The sequence below is a fragment of the Phyllobates terribilis genome, unplaced genomic scaffold (genome assembly GCF_046119375.1).
Source record: "Phyllobates terribilis strain yellow unplaced genomic scaffold, ASM4611937v1 Scaffold_12__6_contigs__length_324123572, whole genome shotgun sequence".
NCBI classification, from domain to species: Eukaryota; Metazoa; Chordata; class Amphibia; order Anura; family Dendrobatidae; genus Phyllobates; species Phyllobates terribilis.
The window spans coordinates 11,170,402-11,190,472 of NW_027362772.1; the positions used below are offsets into that span (position 1 = coordinate 11,170,402).

Below are 20,071 nucleotides of genomic sequence, written 5' to 3' on the forward strand. Positions count from 1 at the left end.
TCAGCAATAAAAAACACAAGTTGGCTGTAAGGTAGCACTCTATTTGTGTGTGTAAAACCTCCATCGATACTGTTCTTGTGGCACGAGCTATGAGATTCTGATTAAGTGCAACCTTTCACCAGTGGATTGATTTTCTGCCTGATTTCACCTTAGAAGCCATCTTTTTAAGACAGTAGTTTTCAGAGTCGTATGACTTGTACTCGAGTCATGTAGACAAAAAAACCTTATCACGGAAATGATGATTGAGAACGCAGATCTTGATGCATATGTGAATATTTTATTTTGATCCAGCAAGAAAAGGTCCAAAATTTCTATTATAGAGGAGCTGGGCATGAGGCAGATGCGGCTGTGTACAGGCCACGGGTATTCCAGAGTGTATCGGGAAATACAAGGAGGCCTTGTGTAGTAAGGTTGTAAGTCCATACTATCAGTTTTGCACTAATTACCACACACCAATTCTTATTATTCTCTCTTCATGTTGTGTACATTATATTATTTAAGCCATATGACAAGAGCCTTGGGGCAGGGCCTTCATAACCCTTCTCCATTTTGCTGTATGAGGAGAAATTCCTGGAAACCTCCGAGTATGGACCACTACTTTCAGAATGAGTCCACCAAGCTCATGTAGACTGAATATAATTAGTTTGCCTCCTCTCTTTGTGTTATAAAGCAACAAGACAAATGTGACCTCTCTGCACACAGGAGGCGCTTAGCGCAGCAGTTCAGTTTATTCAATAGTTCCATTAGGAAAGAAAATCCTCAGCTCTCACCGAATGTTACAAATTATCCATTATTTTTTTTCTTAAAAGCCAGGAGTCGATTATAAAGAAAGGAAAACTACAAAAAAAAGTCCCCTTTTTATCCACTCCTAACTTTTTATACATTCCCTTTACAATTCTCCACTGAGGATTTAACTAGAAAAGACTGATGAAGGGCAACACTGATATATGAACCTATGAAAATATTTTTGATTCATTAAAAATAAACTGCAAAAAAGTAGCATGAGGCCTAGTGTTTGTTATCTTCTGGTTTATGTTTTAAAGCCTACTGTTAGACTGTGATCGGAATTTTTTTTATCACTGTTTTATTTAAAAAGCAAATTTTGCTGCATGCCTTGTAGTTTGGATGAAAATTTTTACATATTAATGTTACAAAATTTCATTACACATTTTATTGTTAAAAAATAAGATAACTAGTTTTATTCTTTGCATATGACTGTCCCGGGATCTCTGAGGGACATCAGATATCTTTAGATTGTAAAGCAGATAATCGTGGTATCCCACACGATACATATGTAGAACATGTCCTAATTCCATATATCGCCCTTCCCAGTAACAGTCTATCATCAGATCCTTTCGAACAGGTCCTGTCTTCTGATTCATTACCGAATGTTAAGGAAAATAAACGTAACAGAAAAGATGTCGTGAACCAAAGTGCTAATAGTGGAGAGAAGCCATATGCATGTTTGGAATGTGGAAAATGTTTTTACTGGAAATCAAAATGTAATCAACATAAGAGAAGTCACACAGGGGAGAAGCCATTTTCTTGTGAAGATTGTGAGAAATGTTTTAGCGAAAGATCTTTTCTTTTTAGACATCAGAGAAGCCGCACAGATGCAAAGCCATTTTCATGCTCACAATGTGGAAAATGCTTTAAACAGAAATGGGGTCTTGTTACCCACGAGAGAAGTCACACAGGGGAGAAGCCATATTCATGTTCAGAATGTGATAAATGCTATAGTGATGAATCAAGTCTTGTGAGGCATCAGTGGGTTCACACAGGGGTGAAGCCATTTTCATGTTCAGAGTGTGGAGCATTTTTTACCGATAAATCATCTCTTGTTAACCATCAAAATGTTCATCCAGGATCAATGCCATATTCATGTTCAGAATGTGATAAATGCTATATTGATAAGTCAAGTCTTGTGAGACATCAGTGGGTTCACACAGGGGTGAAGCCATTTTCATGTTCAGAGTGTGGAGCATTTTTTACCGATAAATCATCTCTTGTTAACCATCAAAATGTTCATCCAGGATCAATGCCATATTCATGTTCAGAATGTGGGAAATGTTTTAGTAATAAATCAAGTCTTGTTAGACATCAGTGGGTTCACAAAGATGTGAAGCCGTTTTCATGTTCAGAATGTGGAAAATGTTTTAGGAAGAAGTTAGAAGTTGTTAGACATCAAAGAACTCACACAGGGGAGAAGCCATTTTCATGCCCATAATGTCAGAAATATCTTACCAAGAACTCAAGTCTTAACTACTGAAAACTCAAATATATCGCAAAAAACGTTCACGTACCGTATTCGGAGAGTGTTTTAATCGAAGCCAGCGCTAATTCCACATCAGAAATTTTTCACCGGAAAAACATTTCCAATTTCTGAATGTTTTACACACAAATCACATCTGCTTAAAAATAGAGATTCAATTTATAGTCAAAATAAATCATTGATGAGATCGGAAAAGATATTTATAACACTAAACATTGGTCAAGCAATTAAGGGGTTGTCTCCTTTCAAAAAATCCTCGTCCCTTGCTGCCATTTGTTATAAAATAACCAACCACTCTTCACTCACTTTCTCCGGGTCCAACACTGAGTCTCTGGCGCTGCTTTAGGTGTCCAGTATTGGATGCGGCATTGACGTCACGGCAAAAGTGTGGCAACCAATCAGAGTGCTTAGTGACTCTACCCATGTAAACTGAGCCTGCCCCATTCAGAGTTGTTGAGTTCTCTGATTGGCCACCGCGCTGTCGACATGGAGTCAGCACCGCAGCCAATACCAGACACCAGGAGCAGGGGTAAAGACTTAGCGCTAGACCCTGGGAAGGTGAGTAACGAGTGGTTGGAAAATTCAACATGGTTCCAAATTTTTTTTCCATCTCACTCTCACTTTAATTCACTAGAATCCCTGAAGCATAACAGTTGCTTTGTAATCCTTTCCAGATGGCTAGATTTCAATGACTTTAGAATCTGTATTGCATCATATCCAGCTTTTTTGAGATCTTCCACTCTGCTTCACATTGCTAGAAATCTTCTGCTTGAGTTATGTTTTGATTCAATTGGTCTGATAGTAATCATGGCTAGGCATGTCAACATGTGACAGCTGAATTTGGTTAACTGGTTGATTTGTATCTAAGGGGGAAATTACTTAGCAACAGTTAGATTTTCTACAATACAATACATTAAGTCAGCAACGAAACTTTTAAAAAGTAATCTCTTGTCCTTGGGATATATATTGTTATTTGGAAATTGTATCTATTTAGTAGAAATGAGCAGATCGCTTCGCTCAACCCTGGTCCATGGATCAGGTCAGTGATCTCTAGCCGATGACAGGAGCTGCGAGAATTTCTTTACCCTCTGGGATCTAAGGCTCAGCTTATTCTTTGCTGGGCTGGCGCATCATCAGCTTTGCACCATGCCGCACAGATGGTTCTAGATCAGTTAGTCAAATGCTGTGGCTGGGAACCTGGAAGCTCAAGAAATTCACACTGCTCCTGTCTATGGCCAGAGAGCATGGACTTGGACCGTGGACCAGGGTTGCGCAAAGTGATTCGCTCATCTCTACTATTTTGACATTACATAATTTTTTAGATATTAAGCACTGCCTTCCATCTGCCAAACCTCAACTGAGAAATCAACTTGTTCTATTAACGTTTCACCTCTCCCTGATAATAAGCTACAAGAAACCTAGATGGAAACTGATTAACTATACAGAAGCCATTCCAGATGTATTAATATCACACGCAAATTTTGCAATGACACCTCATTTAGTATACACTGCCTTCTCCAGAGTTATAAGCCAGTTTATCTTAGAAATAAATTCTTGTACAGTCGTACCCTTCGCCTCTATCCAATATTGTGCTAACAACTTCATTACCATGTAAACCATTCTTCCACTGCAGACAGACTTTCCCTGCTCCTCAGTTTCGAGATCCTCCACATACCCTAAAAGTTTCAACTTTTCACTAAACCCTATGGATCAAGGTAAGGGTGAGCATTTGATATAGCTTTATTCTAAATTTATAGGCCTCTAAAACTTCATTGAGACTAGATTGTTATTGGAGCTGTAAGTACTGAGCTTTCCGTCCTCCTCCCAACTGTAATGCCAAAAAATATACCTGTAACATACCTGGCGGCGTCCTTGCATGGTGGTCCATCTCCCACTGTGCAAGAGCGCGCACTTGATCTCCAGTCCAGAATGTCTCTCTGGCTTCCCTCCATGCTGTCTGTTTGTGTCTGTTTCTGCTGCTTAAGGGCGGCGCCCGATCACTTCCTGCTTTTTGTACCTGCTGTGGGTCACACCCCTTGTGCGTCCTCAGCCTATTGCTGTCTGTCACCTGGTATATAGCTCAGCTGCTCCCATCTATTCCTGCCTGAGCATAGTGTTTCATTCAGTGTGTGCTTGCACTCTGAAGGTGCCAGGTCCCGTTCTGTGGTCTCTTGTCTGCCTATCCTGGAGGCTGTATTTCCAGGCCTGTCTGAACACGCTCCTAGCCTGTTCCTCCTGCCTTCTAGGGGCCGATTACCTAGCCCCGTTCCTGTATCTTGTCTGACCTGTCTGAACACGCTCCTAGCCTGTTCCTCCCGCCTTCTAGGGGCCGATTACCTAGACCCGCTCCTGTATCTTGTCTGTCCTGTCTGAACACGCTCCTTGCCTGTTCGTCCTGCCTCTCTGGGGGCCGTATTCCCAGACCCGCTCCTGTATTCCGCTGCAGTGTCGGTCTCCTCCGTACACTCAGTTCCAGTCTGAACTCTCTCCTATCCTTTACCTGTTTTGCCTCTATGTCCGTTCCCTTCCTTTTTCTGCAGAGTCTGAACTCGTACCTAACTCCTGCTTGTTGTCTCTGTACTTCCGTTTGTGAGTTTGTGGTCCACTCGCTACTTCTCTGCAAGTACCCTGTGGGTGTCTGGCTCTGCCTTTCCCTTCCTGTCTGTTCCGTGTGAACAGAGCCCTGTCCCCCCTACTCAGCCTTGCCTGCTCTGACTCCTTTGCTCACCGCTCCGGCGGTTCTAGCCTGCTCTGACTCCTTTGCTCACCGCTCCGGCGGTTCTAGCCTGCTCTGACTCCTTTGCTCACCGCTCCGGCGGTTCTAGCCTGCTCTGACTCCTTTGCTCACCGCTCCGGCGGTTCTAGCCTGCTCTGACTCCTTTGCTTACCGCTCCGGCGGTTCTAGTCTGCTCTGACTCCTTTGCTTACCGCTCCGGCGGTTCTAGTCTGCTCTGACTCCTTTGCTCACCGCTCCGGCGGTTCTAGTCTGCTCTGACTCCTTTGCTCACCGCTCCGGCGGTTCTAGTCTGCTCTGACTCCTTTGCTTACCGCTCCGGCGGTTCTAGCCTGCTCTGACTCCTTGCTCACTGCTCCGCAGCCTTGCTCCGCTCTGACCCTTTTGCTCACTGCTCCAGCAGCCTTGCTCCGCTCTGACCCTTTTGCTCACTGCTCCGGCAGTCCTGTCCTGCCCTGCTTCTGCCCGCTGCTCCGGCAGTCCTGCCCTGCTTCTGCCCGCTGCTCCGGCAGTCCTGTCCTGCCCTGCTTCTGCCCGCTGCTCCGGCAGTCCTGTCCTGTCCTGCCCTGCTTCTGCCCGCTGCTCCGGCAGTCCTCTCCTGCCCTGCTTCTGCCCGCTGCTCCGGCAGTCCTGTCCTGCCCTGCTTCTGCCCGCTGCTCCGGCAGTCCTGTCCTGCCCTGCTTCTGCCCGCTGCTCCGGCAGTCCTGTCCTGCCCTGCTTCTGCCCGCTGCTCCGGCAGTCCTGTCCTGCCCTGCTTCTGCCCACTGCTCCGGCAGTCCTGTCCTGTCCTGCCCTGCTTGTGCTCGCTGCTCCTGCAGCCCCGTCCTGCTCTGTTCTTGCCCACCGCTTCGGGTGTTCCCTCTCTGCTGTGGTTGTCTACCGCATCTGCGGTTCTGTGACCCAGTCTGTACTGGGTCTTAACCTTTCTGTGCTCCAGCCCGTCCTTTCGGCCAGTACCTCCCTGCCTGCATACTCGCCTGTATCCACCCATCTGCATACCTGCCGTGTTTGCTTACATCCACCAGTCTGTGCCAGCCTAACCAGTCTGTTCCTGTATTCCCCTGTGTGGGTCAACAGCCGTGTCCGGGGTCTGTCCTGGAGTAGCACCTGGTCCCTCTGCTCGGTTCCTCCTTGGTGCACTGGCGTCGTATGCCGTCGTGCGACCCTGGTCGGATCGGGTGAATACCTAGTTACGCCCCTCCAGGCATTCACTCTCCGGCACGGTCCAGTGGAATCACTACAATCACACGCACACGCCGCTCAGCCCGGGCGTGTGCATTACAGCATGCTCAGGCCATGGTTCCCGTTGAGCCCCACGGCCTTCGCTCTCTGAGAAGTTTTCCAGCGAATACATGCATTAAAATAAATAAATAATTTTTTTTTCCCTTTAGCTGAGTTCCAGGCGAATTACGCACCCGTCCAGATGGATCTATCTGCTCTCGTTCCTGCGGATCCGCTACGTTATTATGGGGATCCAAGACAAAGTCGTGCATTTGTGGAGCAATGCATGCTACACTTCAAGTTCTACCCTCTATGTTTTCCCACCGATCGGGTTAAGGTGGCATTCATTATGTCTTACCTGGCGGGTGATGCCTTGGAATGGATCAACCCCCTATATGAAACACAGGATCCGATCCTCCTGGACCTAATGGCCTTCCTGGTGGCCTTTCTAATGGTCTTTGATGATCCTAACCCGGAGGCTCCTGCTGAAGCTTCACCTCCCAATATCCCGGAGCAGCCCCGATGGGTAATGTGTGTGGGTAGCGCAATAGTCCTCCAGCCCAATGAGACTACTGCCCACCCAGAATCCTCACAGGGTGACTACGCTTTCCGGAATACTTCTCCCAACCTCAAGAGGCAGTCCAGACGTGCTAGACGTAGAGGCAAGCCGTCACGCCAGGGTCTGTCCTCCCTGAGACCTCCTGACCCCAACCTTGAAGTCCCTACTGAAGCTTCATCTCCCTGTATCCTGGAGAAGCCCCAACGGGTAATGTGCGTGGGTAGTGCACCAGTTCTCCTGCCCGAAGAGACTTCTGCCCATCCAGACTCCACACAGGAGAACTTCCTGCACCCGGCATCAGATGCTTCACCCACTTTAACCGGTGTGCATGTCCAAGGATGCTCCAAAGCTGTGGTTACCTCTGAGTCTGTGCACCTCTACTACCTGGCGGAGGACCCCCTGTTGCCTCCTGAATCCTCCGGGATACCACTCGATGACAAATGGAGAGAGACTTCTCTACACTCGGTACTCGATACTTTGTCCGCTTCGTCCTGTGAGCCTGACAATGGGTACCCCAAAGTGGTAGTTACCCCCAAGTCTCTACACCCCTCCGACCAGGCGGAGGACCTCCAGTTGTCTCCAGAACCCTTCGGGGTGCTACCTGGTAGCGAAAGGACAGAGACTCTCCTATACTCTGTACCTGATACCTCGCTCGCTTCGTCCAGTGAGTCCAACCTAGTGTACTCCGAAGCAGAGGTTACTCCCGAGTCTCAACACCCCTCCGACCAGGCGGAGGACCGCCAGTTGTCTCCAGAACCCTTCGGGGTGCCACCTGGTGGTGAATGGACAGAGACTTTCCTATACTCGGTACCCGATACCTCGCCTGCTTCGTCCAGTGAGTCCGACCTAGTGTACTCTGAAGCAGATGTTTTCTCTGAGCCTCTGCACACTTCTGACCCGGCGGGGGATCTCCAGTTGTTTCCTGAATCCTCCGGGGTACCACCAGATAACAAAGAGACAGTGACTTTTCCTCATTATGTACCTGATAACCCGTCTATTTCTTCCTGTGAGCTTGACAAGATGTACCTCGAAGCAGAGATTACCCTTAAGTCTCTGTCCCCCTCCAACCCGGTGAAGGACTTCCAGTTGTCTCCTGTACCCTCTGGGGTGCCACCTGAAAATATGTGGAGAGAGACTTCCTTGTGTGCTGTTCCTGGTACTCCACCCGTTTCGTCTGTTGCGGAGGATGGCTGGATAGGAGGTAGCATCCTAGCTAACCAGATGAGATCAGTTTTTCCTGTGGACAGTGGAAGTTATCTCCTTGAAGTGAACGACTGGTCCTCGAATTCCCTGCGGAAGATTCTGGCAGGCCTGAAGAAGAGGGGGCGTAAGGGGGGGGGTACTGTAACATACCTGGCGGCGTCCTTGCATGGTGGTCCATCTCCCACTGTGCAAGAGCGCGCACTTGATCTCCAGTCCAGAATGTCTCTCTGGCTTCCCTCCATGCTGTCTGTTTGTGTCTGTTTCTGCTGCTTAAGGGCGGCGCCCGATCACTTCCTGCTTTTTGTACCTGCTGTGGGTCACACCCCTTGTGCGTCCTCAGCCTATTGCTGTCTGTCACCTGGTATATAGCTCAGCTGCTCCCATCTATTCCTGCCTGAGCATAGTGTTTCATTCAGTGTGTGCTTGCACTCTGAAGGTGCCAGGTCCCGTTCTGTGGTCTCTTGTCTGCCTATCCTGGAGGCTGTATTTCCAGGCCTGTCTGAACACGCTCCTAGCCTGTTCCTCCTGCCTTCTAGGGGCCGATTACCTAGACCCGTTCCTGTATCTTGTCTGACCTGTCTGAACACGCTCCTAGCCTGTTCCTCCCGCCTTCTAGGGGCCGATTACCTAGACCCGCTCCTGTATCTTGTCTGTCCTGTCTGAACACGCTCCTTGCCTGTTCGTCCTGCCTCTCTGGGGGCCGTATTCCCAGACCCGCTCCTGTATTCCGCTGCAGTGTCGGTCTCCTCCGTACACTCAGTTCCAGTCTGAACTCTCTCCTATCCTTTACCTGTTTTGCCTCTATGTCCGTTCCCTTCCTTTTTCTGCAGAGTCTGAACTCGTACCTAACTCCTGCTTGTTGTCTCTGTACTTCCGTTTGTGAGTTTGTGGTCCACTCGCTACTTCTCTGCAAGTACCCTGTGGGTGTCTGGCTCTGCCTTTCCCTTCCTGTCTGTTCCGTGTGAACAGAGCCCTGTCCCCCCTACTCAGCCTTGCCTGCTCTGACTCCTTTGCTCACCGCTCCGGCGGTTCTAGCCTGCTCTGACTCCTTTGCTCACCGCTCCGGCGGTTCTAGCCTGCTCTGACTCCTTTGCTCACCGCTCCGGCGGTTCTAGCCTGCTCTGACTCCTTTGCTCACCGCTCCGGCGGTTCTAGCCTGCTCTGACTCCTTTGCTTACTGCTCCGGCGGTTCTAGCCTGCTCTGACTCCTTTGCTCACCGCTCCGGCGGTTCTAGTCTGCTCTGACTCCTTTGCTCACCGCTCCGGCGGTTCTAGTCTGCTCTGACTCCTTTGCTTACCGCTCCGGCGGTTCTAGCCTGCTCTGACTCCTTGCTCACTGCTCCGCAGCCTTGCTCCGCTCTGACCCTTTTGCTCACTGCTCCAGCAGCCTTGCTCCGCTCTGACCCTTTTGCTCACTGCTCCGGCAGTCCTGTCCTGCCCTGCTTCTGCCCGCTGCTCCGGCAGTCCTGCCCTGCTTCTGCCCGCTGCTCCGGCAGTCCTGTCCTGCCCTGCTTCTGCCCGCTGCTCCGGCAGTCCTGTCCTGTCCTGCCCTGCTTCTGCCCGCTGCTCCGGCAGTCCTGTCCTGCCCTGCTTCTGCCCGCTGCTCCGGCAGTCCTGTCCTGCCCTGCTTCTGCCCGCTGCTCCGGCAGTCCTGTCCTGCCCTGCTTCTGCCCGCTGCTCCGGCAGTCCTGTCCTGCCCTGCTTCTGCCCGCTGCTCCGGCAGTCCTGTCCTGCCCTGCTTCTGCCCACTGCTCCGGCAGTCCTGTCCTGTCCTGCCCTGCTTGTGCTCGCTGCTCCTGCAGCCCCGTCCTGCTCTGTTCTTGCCCACCGCTTCGGGTGTTCCCTCTCTGCTGTGGTTGTCTACCGCATCTGCGGTTCTGTGACCCAGTCTGTACTGGGTCTTAACCTTTCTGTGCTCCAGCCCGTCCTTTCGGCCAGTACCTCCCTGCCTGCATACTCGCCTGTATCCACCCATCTGCATACCTGCCGTGTTTGCTTACATCCACCAGTCTGTGCCAGCCTAACCAGTCTGTTCCTGTATTCCCCTGTGTGGGTCAACAGCCGTGTCCGGGGTCTGTCCTGGAGTAGCACCTGGTCCCTCTGCTCGGTTCCTCCTTGGTGCACTGGCGTCGTATGCCGTCGTGCGACCCTGGTCGGATCGGGTGAATACCTAGTTACGCCCCTCCAGGCATTCACTCTCCGGCATGGTCCAGTGGAATCACTACAATCACACGCACACGCCGCTCAGCCCGGGCGTGTGCATTACAATACCCAAAGATTCAGCACTGACAAACCTCCATCATATTTTCCCCACATTGGAGATTCTAAGTTATGAGCCGGATGCTTATTCCATATAAATGTCTTAGAGTTATTTTGGGGTAAATACCATAGTGGAATCTACACTGGAGAATTGTGTAGTATATATAACAGCTGTGGCGTCCATACTAGTTTAATAAGATTTGTGTGTCCCACTACTGACAGAGGGAACCTGGACCAAACCTCCATCTTCTGTTTTATATTTTGTAATAATTGATGTCTTGTAACCCATGACTGTGGTCGTTATCTTTAGTCCGAAATATTGGACCTCTGAAACCACCTGCAACAGAAGCTGGAGCGATCAAAGAGCAACACATTTTCTCTCTGAGAAGTAGAACGGATTTAGACCAGGCGATGGACAAATCAGACAAATATCCAAATCTTTCAATTACGGATATTGCCACTAATAACGTAGAGGAAGCATGTGCTAAAAATAACAATGGGTCATCGACTTAAAGGGCAACCATTAACTCCACATCTTAACAATGAAAATCAACATTGTCTGGATGCTCTTCAATATCTGCTGCCAATGGCTCTGTGGCCATCACAATGAGCAGGGGAAACAGGAGACACCTCTTCCACGTGACCCAGCCCAAAGACTTTGTGAGAAGATCCATTGATTCTCAACCTTCCCCTTGGTTACAGGTACAGCAATTTAATCCAAGAGATCAATTTAAGCCCCAATCCGAACCTTCCCAACACTACCAGAGGTACACCCACTCTATTAAATGCCTTAGAGGCATTCATCAAGCCGATGACCCTGTCTTCTGAATTGTCAGGTGGCAGCTAAAGATTATAATAATAATCTTTATTTTTATATAGCACTAACGTATTCCACTGCGCTTTACATACATCATCATCACTGTCCCCATTGAGGCTCATAATCTAGATTCCCTATCAGTATGTCTTTGGAGTGTGGGAGAACCGGAGGAAACTCAGGCAAACACGGGGAGAACATACAAACTCCTTGCAGATGTTGTCCTTGGTGGGATTTGTACCCAGGACCCCAGCGCTGCAAGGCGCTGAGCCGCCCACAGATTCAAGTGAACCTACAAATGTTAACAGCAGTAGACCTCATAAGCATTAACCCAGATTGATCAGTATGGCTTCGTGTAAAAATAAATTTACTCAACCTCAGAGCCAACACCTTGGCCAATATTTTGATGTCTGTGGGTAGTAAAAATATTGGCTTATAAGAATCAGGTACAAGTGGATCCTTTTTCTGCTTCAATAATGCTACAATAATGGCTTCATGCAATGAACTTGGTAAGCTATTGGCATCAGCAGCTTCCTGGAAAGTGTGTAATACAAGGAAATTCACTTGAATGAGGCCCTGAATATTCTGTAACAACTCTTACTACGACGAAGCAATCTGATCGAAACAATGTGCAAAGTGCACTTCAGTATATGGAGCTTCGAACAAGCCAGGATGCATTGAGGTAGACTGCGTTTGCAACATTTAACCTCCGTTTGTGACTTCCATCCATTGGCAAGGGACACGGCAGAAATTGAGTCCTTTTTCGGCAACAGGGTAATTGACAATCACAGTTGCTGGATCTAACACCACCAGACGTCTTCCTTTTGGGGTATGCTTAAAGGAAAAGTTTATCAGAACTAGTTTTGCACTTTGGAAGATTTGAAGGAAAATATCCAATGTGAAATACTGCTATTCTCCCGATATGCTTGCCAATGCCTTCAGGAACATAAAACGCAGCTTTGAAACGTGTCAAAACGGGTATTACTTCCAGCATGGCAAGTAATGCAATCGATTATACATACGTCATGGTATGTAGCATTTTTTTTTATTCAGATTACTTCTTTCTACAGAATACACTGTTCTACATATTTTCAAAAGTTGTCAGGTTCAGTTAAGAAATGAGCCATTTCCCAATGATTTTGACTTCCTTAATTCAAATCTGACAATGAAAATTTTTAGCTGTCTCTTGTTTCTATGATACCAAAGAGTTTTCCTGCTACATATAACTAATGCATAAAAGTTTCAGTACTTTGAAACATTATTATTTTTGCAAATATAAAGATACAGAATATTTTGTTAAACCAATTTTCTGATACTTAATTGGAGAAAAACTTTGCAATAATTCAAATAACTAAAACCTGTCTAAACACTATTGCGAATTATTAACAGTTACAGAAAAATGTGAAGACACTGGGTCTTCCCTGGACGTAATACTACTCAGGCAACACAGGGTGATTGCAAAACAGTGTGGCAAAACTTTAGTGAACCATAAAGCAGACAATAAACACATAGAACAGTCCCAGCATATACCCAAGATGGTACAATATTTAACAGTGTCACCCTGACTTTGGGACTTCCAGGGCCAACTACCTCAACCAGTGGCTCCCCGTTTTTGGTGGGCCCTCACCAAGAGGAGGTAGCGGCAAGCTTAGGAAGCTGACAGACCATCGAAGAACAAGGTCAGGAGACCTGAGGGTCCCCCCCTGGCCTCTCCGAGGGTTTCCATGGGGCCAGATGACCGGCTGGTCCCAATCTGGCTTCTCCGAATGTCTCCATGGGTTCCAGGCAACCGGAGGGTCCCACCTGATAACCACAAGCAACATATCCATGGGGCCAGGTGACTTCATCGTCCCAACCTGGTCTCCCCAAATGTTTCCATGAGCTCTCTGATGGTCAATGGAGCAGATCCATATCTTTCCAGTCAGGGCTATATACCCTTAGGCTGGAATCATGTACAATACAAATCTGTGTCTCTTTGGATAAACCCATGCTACCAAGTTGAGGGTCTGAAGAGAGTCTGCTCTTTGATTCTCCTTGTAAAGTCTCTTTCAATTCTCTGCTTCAAATCAGCCTGCTACAGAGGCATATGCTCCTTAAATAGTTCATTTGTTCTTTCAAGTACACATCCACAGGGCAAGGGTTGGGGGGTATTATTCCACAAGGCTCAGGTCTCATTGTATGAGCCTTTAATTGATTTACATATTTTGCATAGCAGGGGACTCTTGTAAATAAACATCAATACAAACATCATTGTTTCAGAGCCAAGAGAAGACAACACTCAGAGTTACACAAATAGTTTGTCCTTCTTTACCAGCCACAGAAATACACATACATTTACAAGCCAACACAAACACAGTAGTGAATTTCTCTGGGCTTAACAAATCTAGACATCTCTGACTGATTAAGATTAGAAGCTGTTTCGTCACAATGTCAATATGCTAAGAAATCATAAAACTATACCTTACACAGAGCTCATTTCCAAAAGTAGATGATGCAACTGTGATTAGGATGATGTCATCGAAGCCGTGTTGGTGGTTTTTGGTTGGTTTGAAGATCTTAGGTTGTAGGTTGTAAATATTCACCTAGGTAGGTTAACAATGTGTTACGGATCCGGGTGGTGGAACCTCTGTGCTGCGGTGCAAGGAGGGACCAGAGGGGCATGACTAAGTATCTACTTTCCCCGACCAAGGTCGCACGGCGACTCAGTCGACTCCGTGAACCAGGGAGGAACCGAGCAGAGGGACCAGGTGCCACTCTGGGACCGACCTTGTATGAGAGCAGGTGACTCCCATGGGTCAGAAGGCAGGAACTGACCGGTACAGTGGATGAGCACGGCAGGCAGACTGACGGGTGGTCCGGGTAGACAAGCAGGCTGATTCGGCTGATAGCCAGACGGGGTGCTCCGGGTAAGCAGGCAGGCGGGCACAACAGGTAACTGGCAGACGGGAAACGGAATCCGGGGGTGTTGACCGTAGACCACAAAGAACGGGGATTTGGAAGAAGACTCACTCTCGTGGTTGTTATAGGAGAACTCGGCCCATGGTAGGAGCTCAAGCCAATCGTTATGGTGAGCATTGACGAAATGCCGGAAAAAGCTGGTAAGGACCTGGTTGATACGTTCCACTTGACCATTGGACTGAGGATGATAAGCAGAGGAGAAATCCAAGGTGGCATCCAGCAGCTTACACGTAGCTCTCCAGAAGCGCAAAGTGAACTGGACCCCGCGATCAGACACAATGTGGAGGGGTAGGCCGTGGAGACGAAAGATGTGATGGATGACGTCCTTAGCTAACACAGATGCGGATGGGAGACCAGGCAGAGGGATGAAGTGGACCATTTTAGAAAAGCGGTCAGCGACCACCCAAATGACAGTACAACCGGCAGAAACAGGGAGATCCGTAATAAAGTCCATAGCAATGTGTTGCCATGGAGCGGAAGGTACGGGTAGAGGCAGGAGACGGCCAGCAGGAAGATGCCTGGGAACTTTGTTACGGGCACAGGAGGAACAAGCCGAGACGAAATCCGCAACACACTTGCGTAGCGAAGGCCACGAGTAATGCCGGGCGATGAGCAGGAAGGTCTTCCTCTGGCCAGCATGGCCGGCTAGTTTGGATGAATGACCCCAGAGAAGAACCTTCTTACGATCCGAAACAGCTACAAAAGTCTTACCGGGTGGAAGACGAGACAGGTCAAACGGGGCCACAGTCATTACACTGGAGGGGTCGATGATATGCAGAGGCTCCTCCTCTTGGTCGGAGGACAGGAATGAGCGGGATAGAGCGTTGGCTTTAACGTTCTTGTCCGCAGGGCGGTAATGTAGAGAAAAGCAGAATCGAGCAAAGAACAGAGACTACCGGGTCTGACGCGGATTGAGTCTCTGGGCATTTTGTAAATAGGCCAGGTTTTTGTGATCTGTGTAGATGATCACCAGGTGCAGAGCCCCTTCCAGCAGGTAGCGCCACTCCTCCAGCGCCAATTTGATGGCAAGCAGCTCACGATCTCCTATGGAGTAGTTGCGCTCGGATGAGGAGAAGAGCTTGGAGAAGAAGCCGCAGGTTACCATTCTCCTGGACAGGGATTTCTGCATGAGCACCTCCGGAGGAGGAAGCATCAACCTCCAGGAAGAACTGCTTGTTGCAATCCAGACGGTGCAGCACAGGGGCGGAGGAAAAAGCTTGTTTTAGGGAGACGAACTCTGCTTCGGAAGTCCATTCCTTGGGATTTGCTCCCTTATGGGTGAGCGCGGAGATGGGAGCGGTCCGGGAGGAGAAATGAGGAATGAAGAGGCGGTAATAATTTGCGAAGCCCAGGAATCGCTGAATCGCCTACAACCCCTCTGGTCGGGGCCATTTTAAGACGGCAGAAACCTTCTCGGGGTCCATCCGAAGACCAGTCTCGGAGATAATATATCCCAGGAATGGAAGCGAAGTTTGCTCGAAGAGACATTTCTCAAATTTTGCATAGAGACGATTCTGCCGGAGCCTTAGCAGAACCTGACGAACATTCCTCCGGTGTGAGGGCAGATCCAGAGAGAAGACCAGGATATAGTCCAGGTACACCACTACGCAAGAATACAAGAGGTCACGGAAAATGTAGTTAACTAGCTCCTGGAAGACAGCTGGGGCATTACAGAGACCAAAGGGCATGACACGGTATTCATAGTGACCGTCCCGGGTGTTGAATGTCGTCTTCCACTCGTCTCCCTGGCGGATCCGGCCCAAATTGTATGCCCCACGTAGATCGAGCTTGGTGAAGACCCTCGTGCCTTTAAGGTGGTCAAACAGCTCCGAGATGAGAGGCAGGGGGTACTTATTCTTGATGGTAATTTGGTTAAGCCACCTGTAATCGATACACAGCCGCAGAGAGACATCTTTCTTTTTAACGAAGAAGAATCCTGCTCCAGCTCGGGAAGTAGATTTCTGAATGAATCCCCTAGCAAGATTCTCCTCGATGTACTCAGACATGGCCTGGGTCTCAGCCAGCGACAAGGGGTAGATACGCCCGCGGGGAGGTGAAACACCGGGTACCAGATCGATTGGGCAATCAAACGGCCTATGAGGTGGAAGTGTCTCGGCTTCCTTCTTGTTGAAGACGTCCGCATAGGACCAGTAGGGTGCCGGCAGACCAGGTAGATTAGCCGGAGAAGACTGAGGTCGAGCCGGGCGAACCTTAACCAGGCAGGTCTCATGGCAATCCTGCCCCCAATGGAGCACCTCACCAGATGGCCAATTCAGGACAGGTTCATGTTTCTGTAGCCAGGGTAGACCTAGCAAAAGGGAGTGAGAGAGTCCGGATAGCACATGGAAGGAGATCCTCTCCGAGTGCAGCATTCCCACCTGAAGGGTTACAGGCTATGTGACGAGCAAAATGGTCACCGGAAGGAGTTTCCCATCCACTGAAGTGACTGCCAATGGTTCGGCCAGACGTTTGGTGGGAATCAGATACTGCTCCACAAGGGACTGAGAAATGAGATTCCCAGCGGCTCCGGAATCCAGGTGGGCGGTCTCAAAGAAGCGGGTCACACCACTGGAGAAAGAAACGGATATAATCAAGGACGGAGAGGATTTACTCTTGCCCAGGACGATATCTCCGAGCGGTCCTAGATACTGGAGCTTCTGGGCTTCACTGGACAGGAACGGATCAGATGCTCCTTACTGCCACAGTACACTGTGTTCCAAATTATTATGCAAATAATATTTTCTCAGATTTTCCCAAATTACCTATATGAATTGCAGTCATTGTAATTTTCCAGTCAAATAACTATTAGAGTACAATTGAAAGGTTTTTGTACAAACTGCCTATGATAACAGTATATTTTTTAAAAAATAAAACACTCAAACTGCACTCAAAATGCATGTTCCAAATTATTATGCACAGCAGAGTTTTCAACCTTTTCATTTTAATAAAGAACAAAAAAATGGTCATTTTTGAAATTATAAGCATTAGCAGGTTATTACAAACTGAAATCAAACAGTTTTCAACTCAAAACTTTATTCTAGGTGATGTTACATTTGCACATAGGACCCCTTGTTCGAAAGGAGCTTCTGAACTCTCTCGTCCATTGAATTTGTCAGGTTTTGGATGGTTTCTGCTTTAATTGTTTTGCATGAGGACAGAATACCCTCCCAGAGCTGTTGCTTAGATGTGAACTGCCTCCTGCCATCATAGACACTCCTTTTGATGATGCTCCAGAGGTTCTCAATGGGGTTGAGGTCAGGGGAGCATGGGTGCCACACCATAAGTTTGTCCCCTTTTATGTCCATAGCAGCCAGAGATGCAGATGTGTTATGTGCAGCATGAGACAGGGCATTATCAGCATGAAATGATCTCGATGGTCCAGATGGATGGAGTGGAGGATGGCTGGTTGATGGACACCCCATGCAAACACAGCTACGGCGCTAACAAGGAGGAGGTGGAGTAATGTTTTGGGCTGGAGTCATGGGGAGAGATTGTCGGCCCTTTTAGGATCCCTGAAGGGGTAAAGATGAACTCCATAATGTATGTTGAGTTTCTCAAACAGCACTTCCTTCCATGGTTCAAAAAGAAGAACCGTGCATTCCGCAGCAAGATCATTTTCATGCATGATAATGCCTCGTCTCATGCTGCACATAACACATCTGCATCTCTGGCTGCTATGGACATAAAAGGGGACAAACTTATGGTGTGGCAAACATGCTCCCCTGACCTCAACCCCATTGAGAACCTCTGGAGCATCATCAAAAGGAGTGTCTATGATGGCAGGAGGCAGTTCACATCTAAGCAACAGCTCTGGGAGGGTATTCTGTCCTCATGCAAAACAATTAAAGCAGAAACCATCCAAAACCTGACAAATTCAATGGACGAGAGAGTTCAGAAGCTCCTTTTGAACAAGGGGTCCTATGTGCAAATGTAACATCACCTAGAATAAAGTTTTGAGTTGAAAACTGTTTTATTTCAGTTTGTAATAACCTGCTAATTTTTATAATTTAAAAAATGACCATTTTTTTGTTCTTTATTAAAATGAAAAGGTTGAAAACTCTGCTGTGCATAATAATTTGGAACATGCATTTTGAGTGCAGTTTGAGTTTTTTATTTTTTTAAAAATATACTGGTATCATAGGCAGTTTGTACAAAAACCTTTCAGTTGTACTCTAATAGTTATTTGACTGGAAAATTACAATGACTGCAATTCATATAGGTAATTTGGGAAAATCTGAGAAAATATTATTTGCATAATAATTTCTAACACAGTGTAGAAGCAGCTCCCCTCGGCTCGGCGCGACTCTTGGCGAGACTTGACCATCTTGGTCTGGTCAATCTGCATGGGTTCGGGTGAGCGTGCCCGGGGGATTGCTGGTTGGGAGCAGGTTTCTGGAATACAGGAGCGAGACGAGGAAATCTTCTCTCCCGGGTAGTCTCCTTCACTCATTCCAAGAAACAGAGGTCAATAAGGGTAGCTAGAGACACCAGGTCGTCCAGGGTAGAAGGAATGTCCCGACCGGCTAGCTCGTCCTTGATCCGTCCGGAAAGACCCTACCAGAAGGTGGACACCAGGGCCTCGTTGTTCCAGGCAAGCTCAGATGCGAGGGTACGGAACTGTATGGTATACTGGCCCACGGTGAGACTCCCTTGGTGGATATGGAGAAAAGAGGAGGCAGTAGAAGTCTTTCATCTGGGCTCATCGAAGACCTTCCGGAAGGCAGTGAGGAAAGCCGGAAGATCGGACACCAGGGGATCCCCTCTCTTCCATAGAGGGTTTAGCCATGCCAATGCTTCCCTGGTGAGGTGAGACATGATGAACACCACCTAGCCCGGTCGGAGTGACACTGATGTGCCAGAAGTTCAAAGTGCAGAGTGCACTGGTTTAGAAAACCCCGACATAAGACGGGGTCACCGCCAAAACATGAGGGCGCAGAGAGCCGGGGACCAGGGCCGGATGCCATGGCACTAGTAAGCAGAGGCACCGCCGGAGCGGGTGCCGCTCAGCTCGAGGCGGACACAGGTGGATGGACAGCGTGTCCAGGCGGGAGTTGACAGACCGCAGGTAGGTCAGGATAGTTTCCTGTTGGGATCTCTGACGAGAAACCTCCTGGTACAGGTCAGCAAGCAAAGGAGCCTGGGGGCCACCGGGTTCCATGGAACGTGCAAACTGTTACGGATCCTGGTGGTGGAACCTCTGTGCTGCGGTGCAAGGAGGGACCAGAGGGGTGTGACTAAGTATCTACTTAGCAGGTCAAGGTCGCACGGCAGCTCAGTAGACTCCGTGAACCAGGGAGGAACTGAGCAGAGGGACCAGATGCCACTCTGGGACCGACCTTGTATGAGAGCAGGTGACTCCCACGGGTCACAAGGCAGGAACTGACCGGTACAGCGGATGAGCACGGCAGGCAAGCTGACGGGTGGTCCGAGTAGACAAGCAGGCTGATTCGGCTGATAGCCAGACGGGGTGCTCCGGGTAAGCAGGCAGGCGGGCACAACAGGTAACTGGCAGGTGCTTCCTGGTAAGTGGGCTGGCGGGCACGGCAGGTAACAGGCAGGTGCTTCCAGGTAAGCAGGCGGGCAGACACGGCAGGTAACAGGCACGTGCTTCCAGGTAAGCAGGCGGGTAGAGCCCATAGGCAGACTGGCGGACTGGACTGTAGACAGACTGGCGGGCTGGTACGAAGATCAGACTGGCGGACAGGACTGACTTGCAGAGGACCTGAGGCCTGAAGCAAAGTAAGTATCACAGAGCAACAACCTTGCACGGGCACCTCCATATTGGAGGAGGTGCCTTTTATAGAGGAAAGTCCTCCGGCCTTTGGCCGGGGACTTTTAAGGACGGCGCGCGGCCCCTTTAAGAGGGAGGGAGTGCACGGGTGCGTGCCCTAAGCACAGAGCCAGGGAAGCTGCGTGCACCAGCAGCAGCAGGGAGGCCGGAAGACGCCGGAGCAGGACCGCGGCGGTAAGGGGGAAGGTGTCTCTGCCTGGCAGAGACGCCGATGCTACACAATGCAACAATATTTTATTCCTTACATCAAGGTTTTACAT

General features: G+C 48.8%; 1 protein-coding gene across 1 annotated transcript in view; it reads left to right on the forward strand.

Annotated features, from left to right (window-relative positions):
• The window catches only part of LOC141172906 (uncharacterized), a 58,176-nt gene that overhangs the window by 1,777 nt on the left and 36,328 nt on the right, over positions 1-20,071 (forward strand). The window contains exons 3-4 of the mRNA XM_073657525.1: positions 1,197-2,219; positions 10,559-10,716. Of these exons, the coding sequence (XP_073513626.1) occupies positions 1,197-2,219; positions 10,559-10,716 (1,181 nt within the window). The remainder of the gene's footprint in view (positions 1-1,196; positions 2,220-10,558; positions 10,717-20,071) is intronic.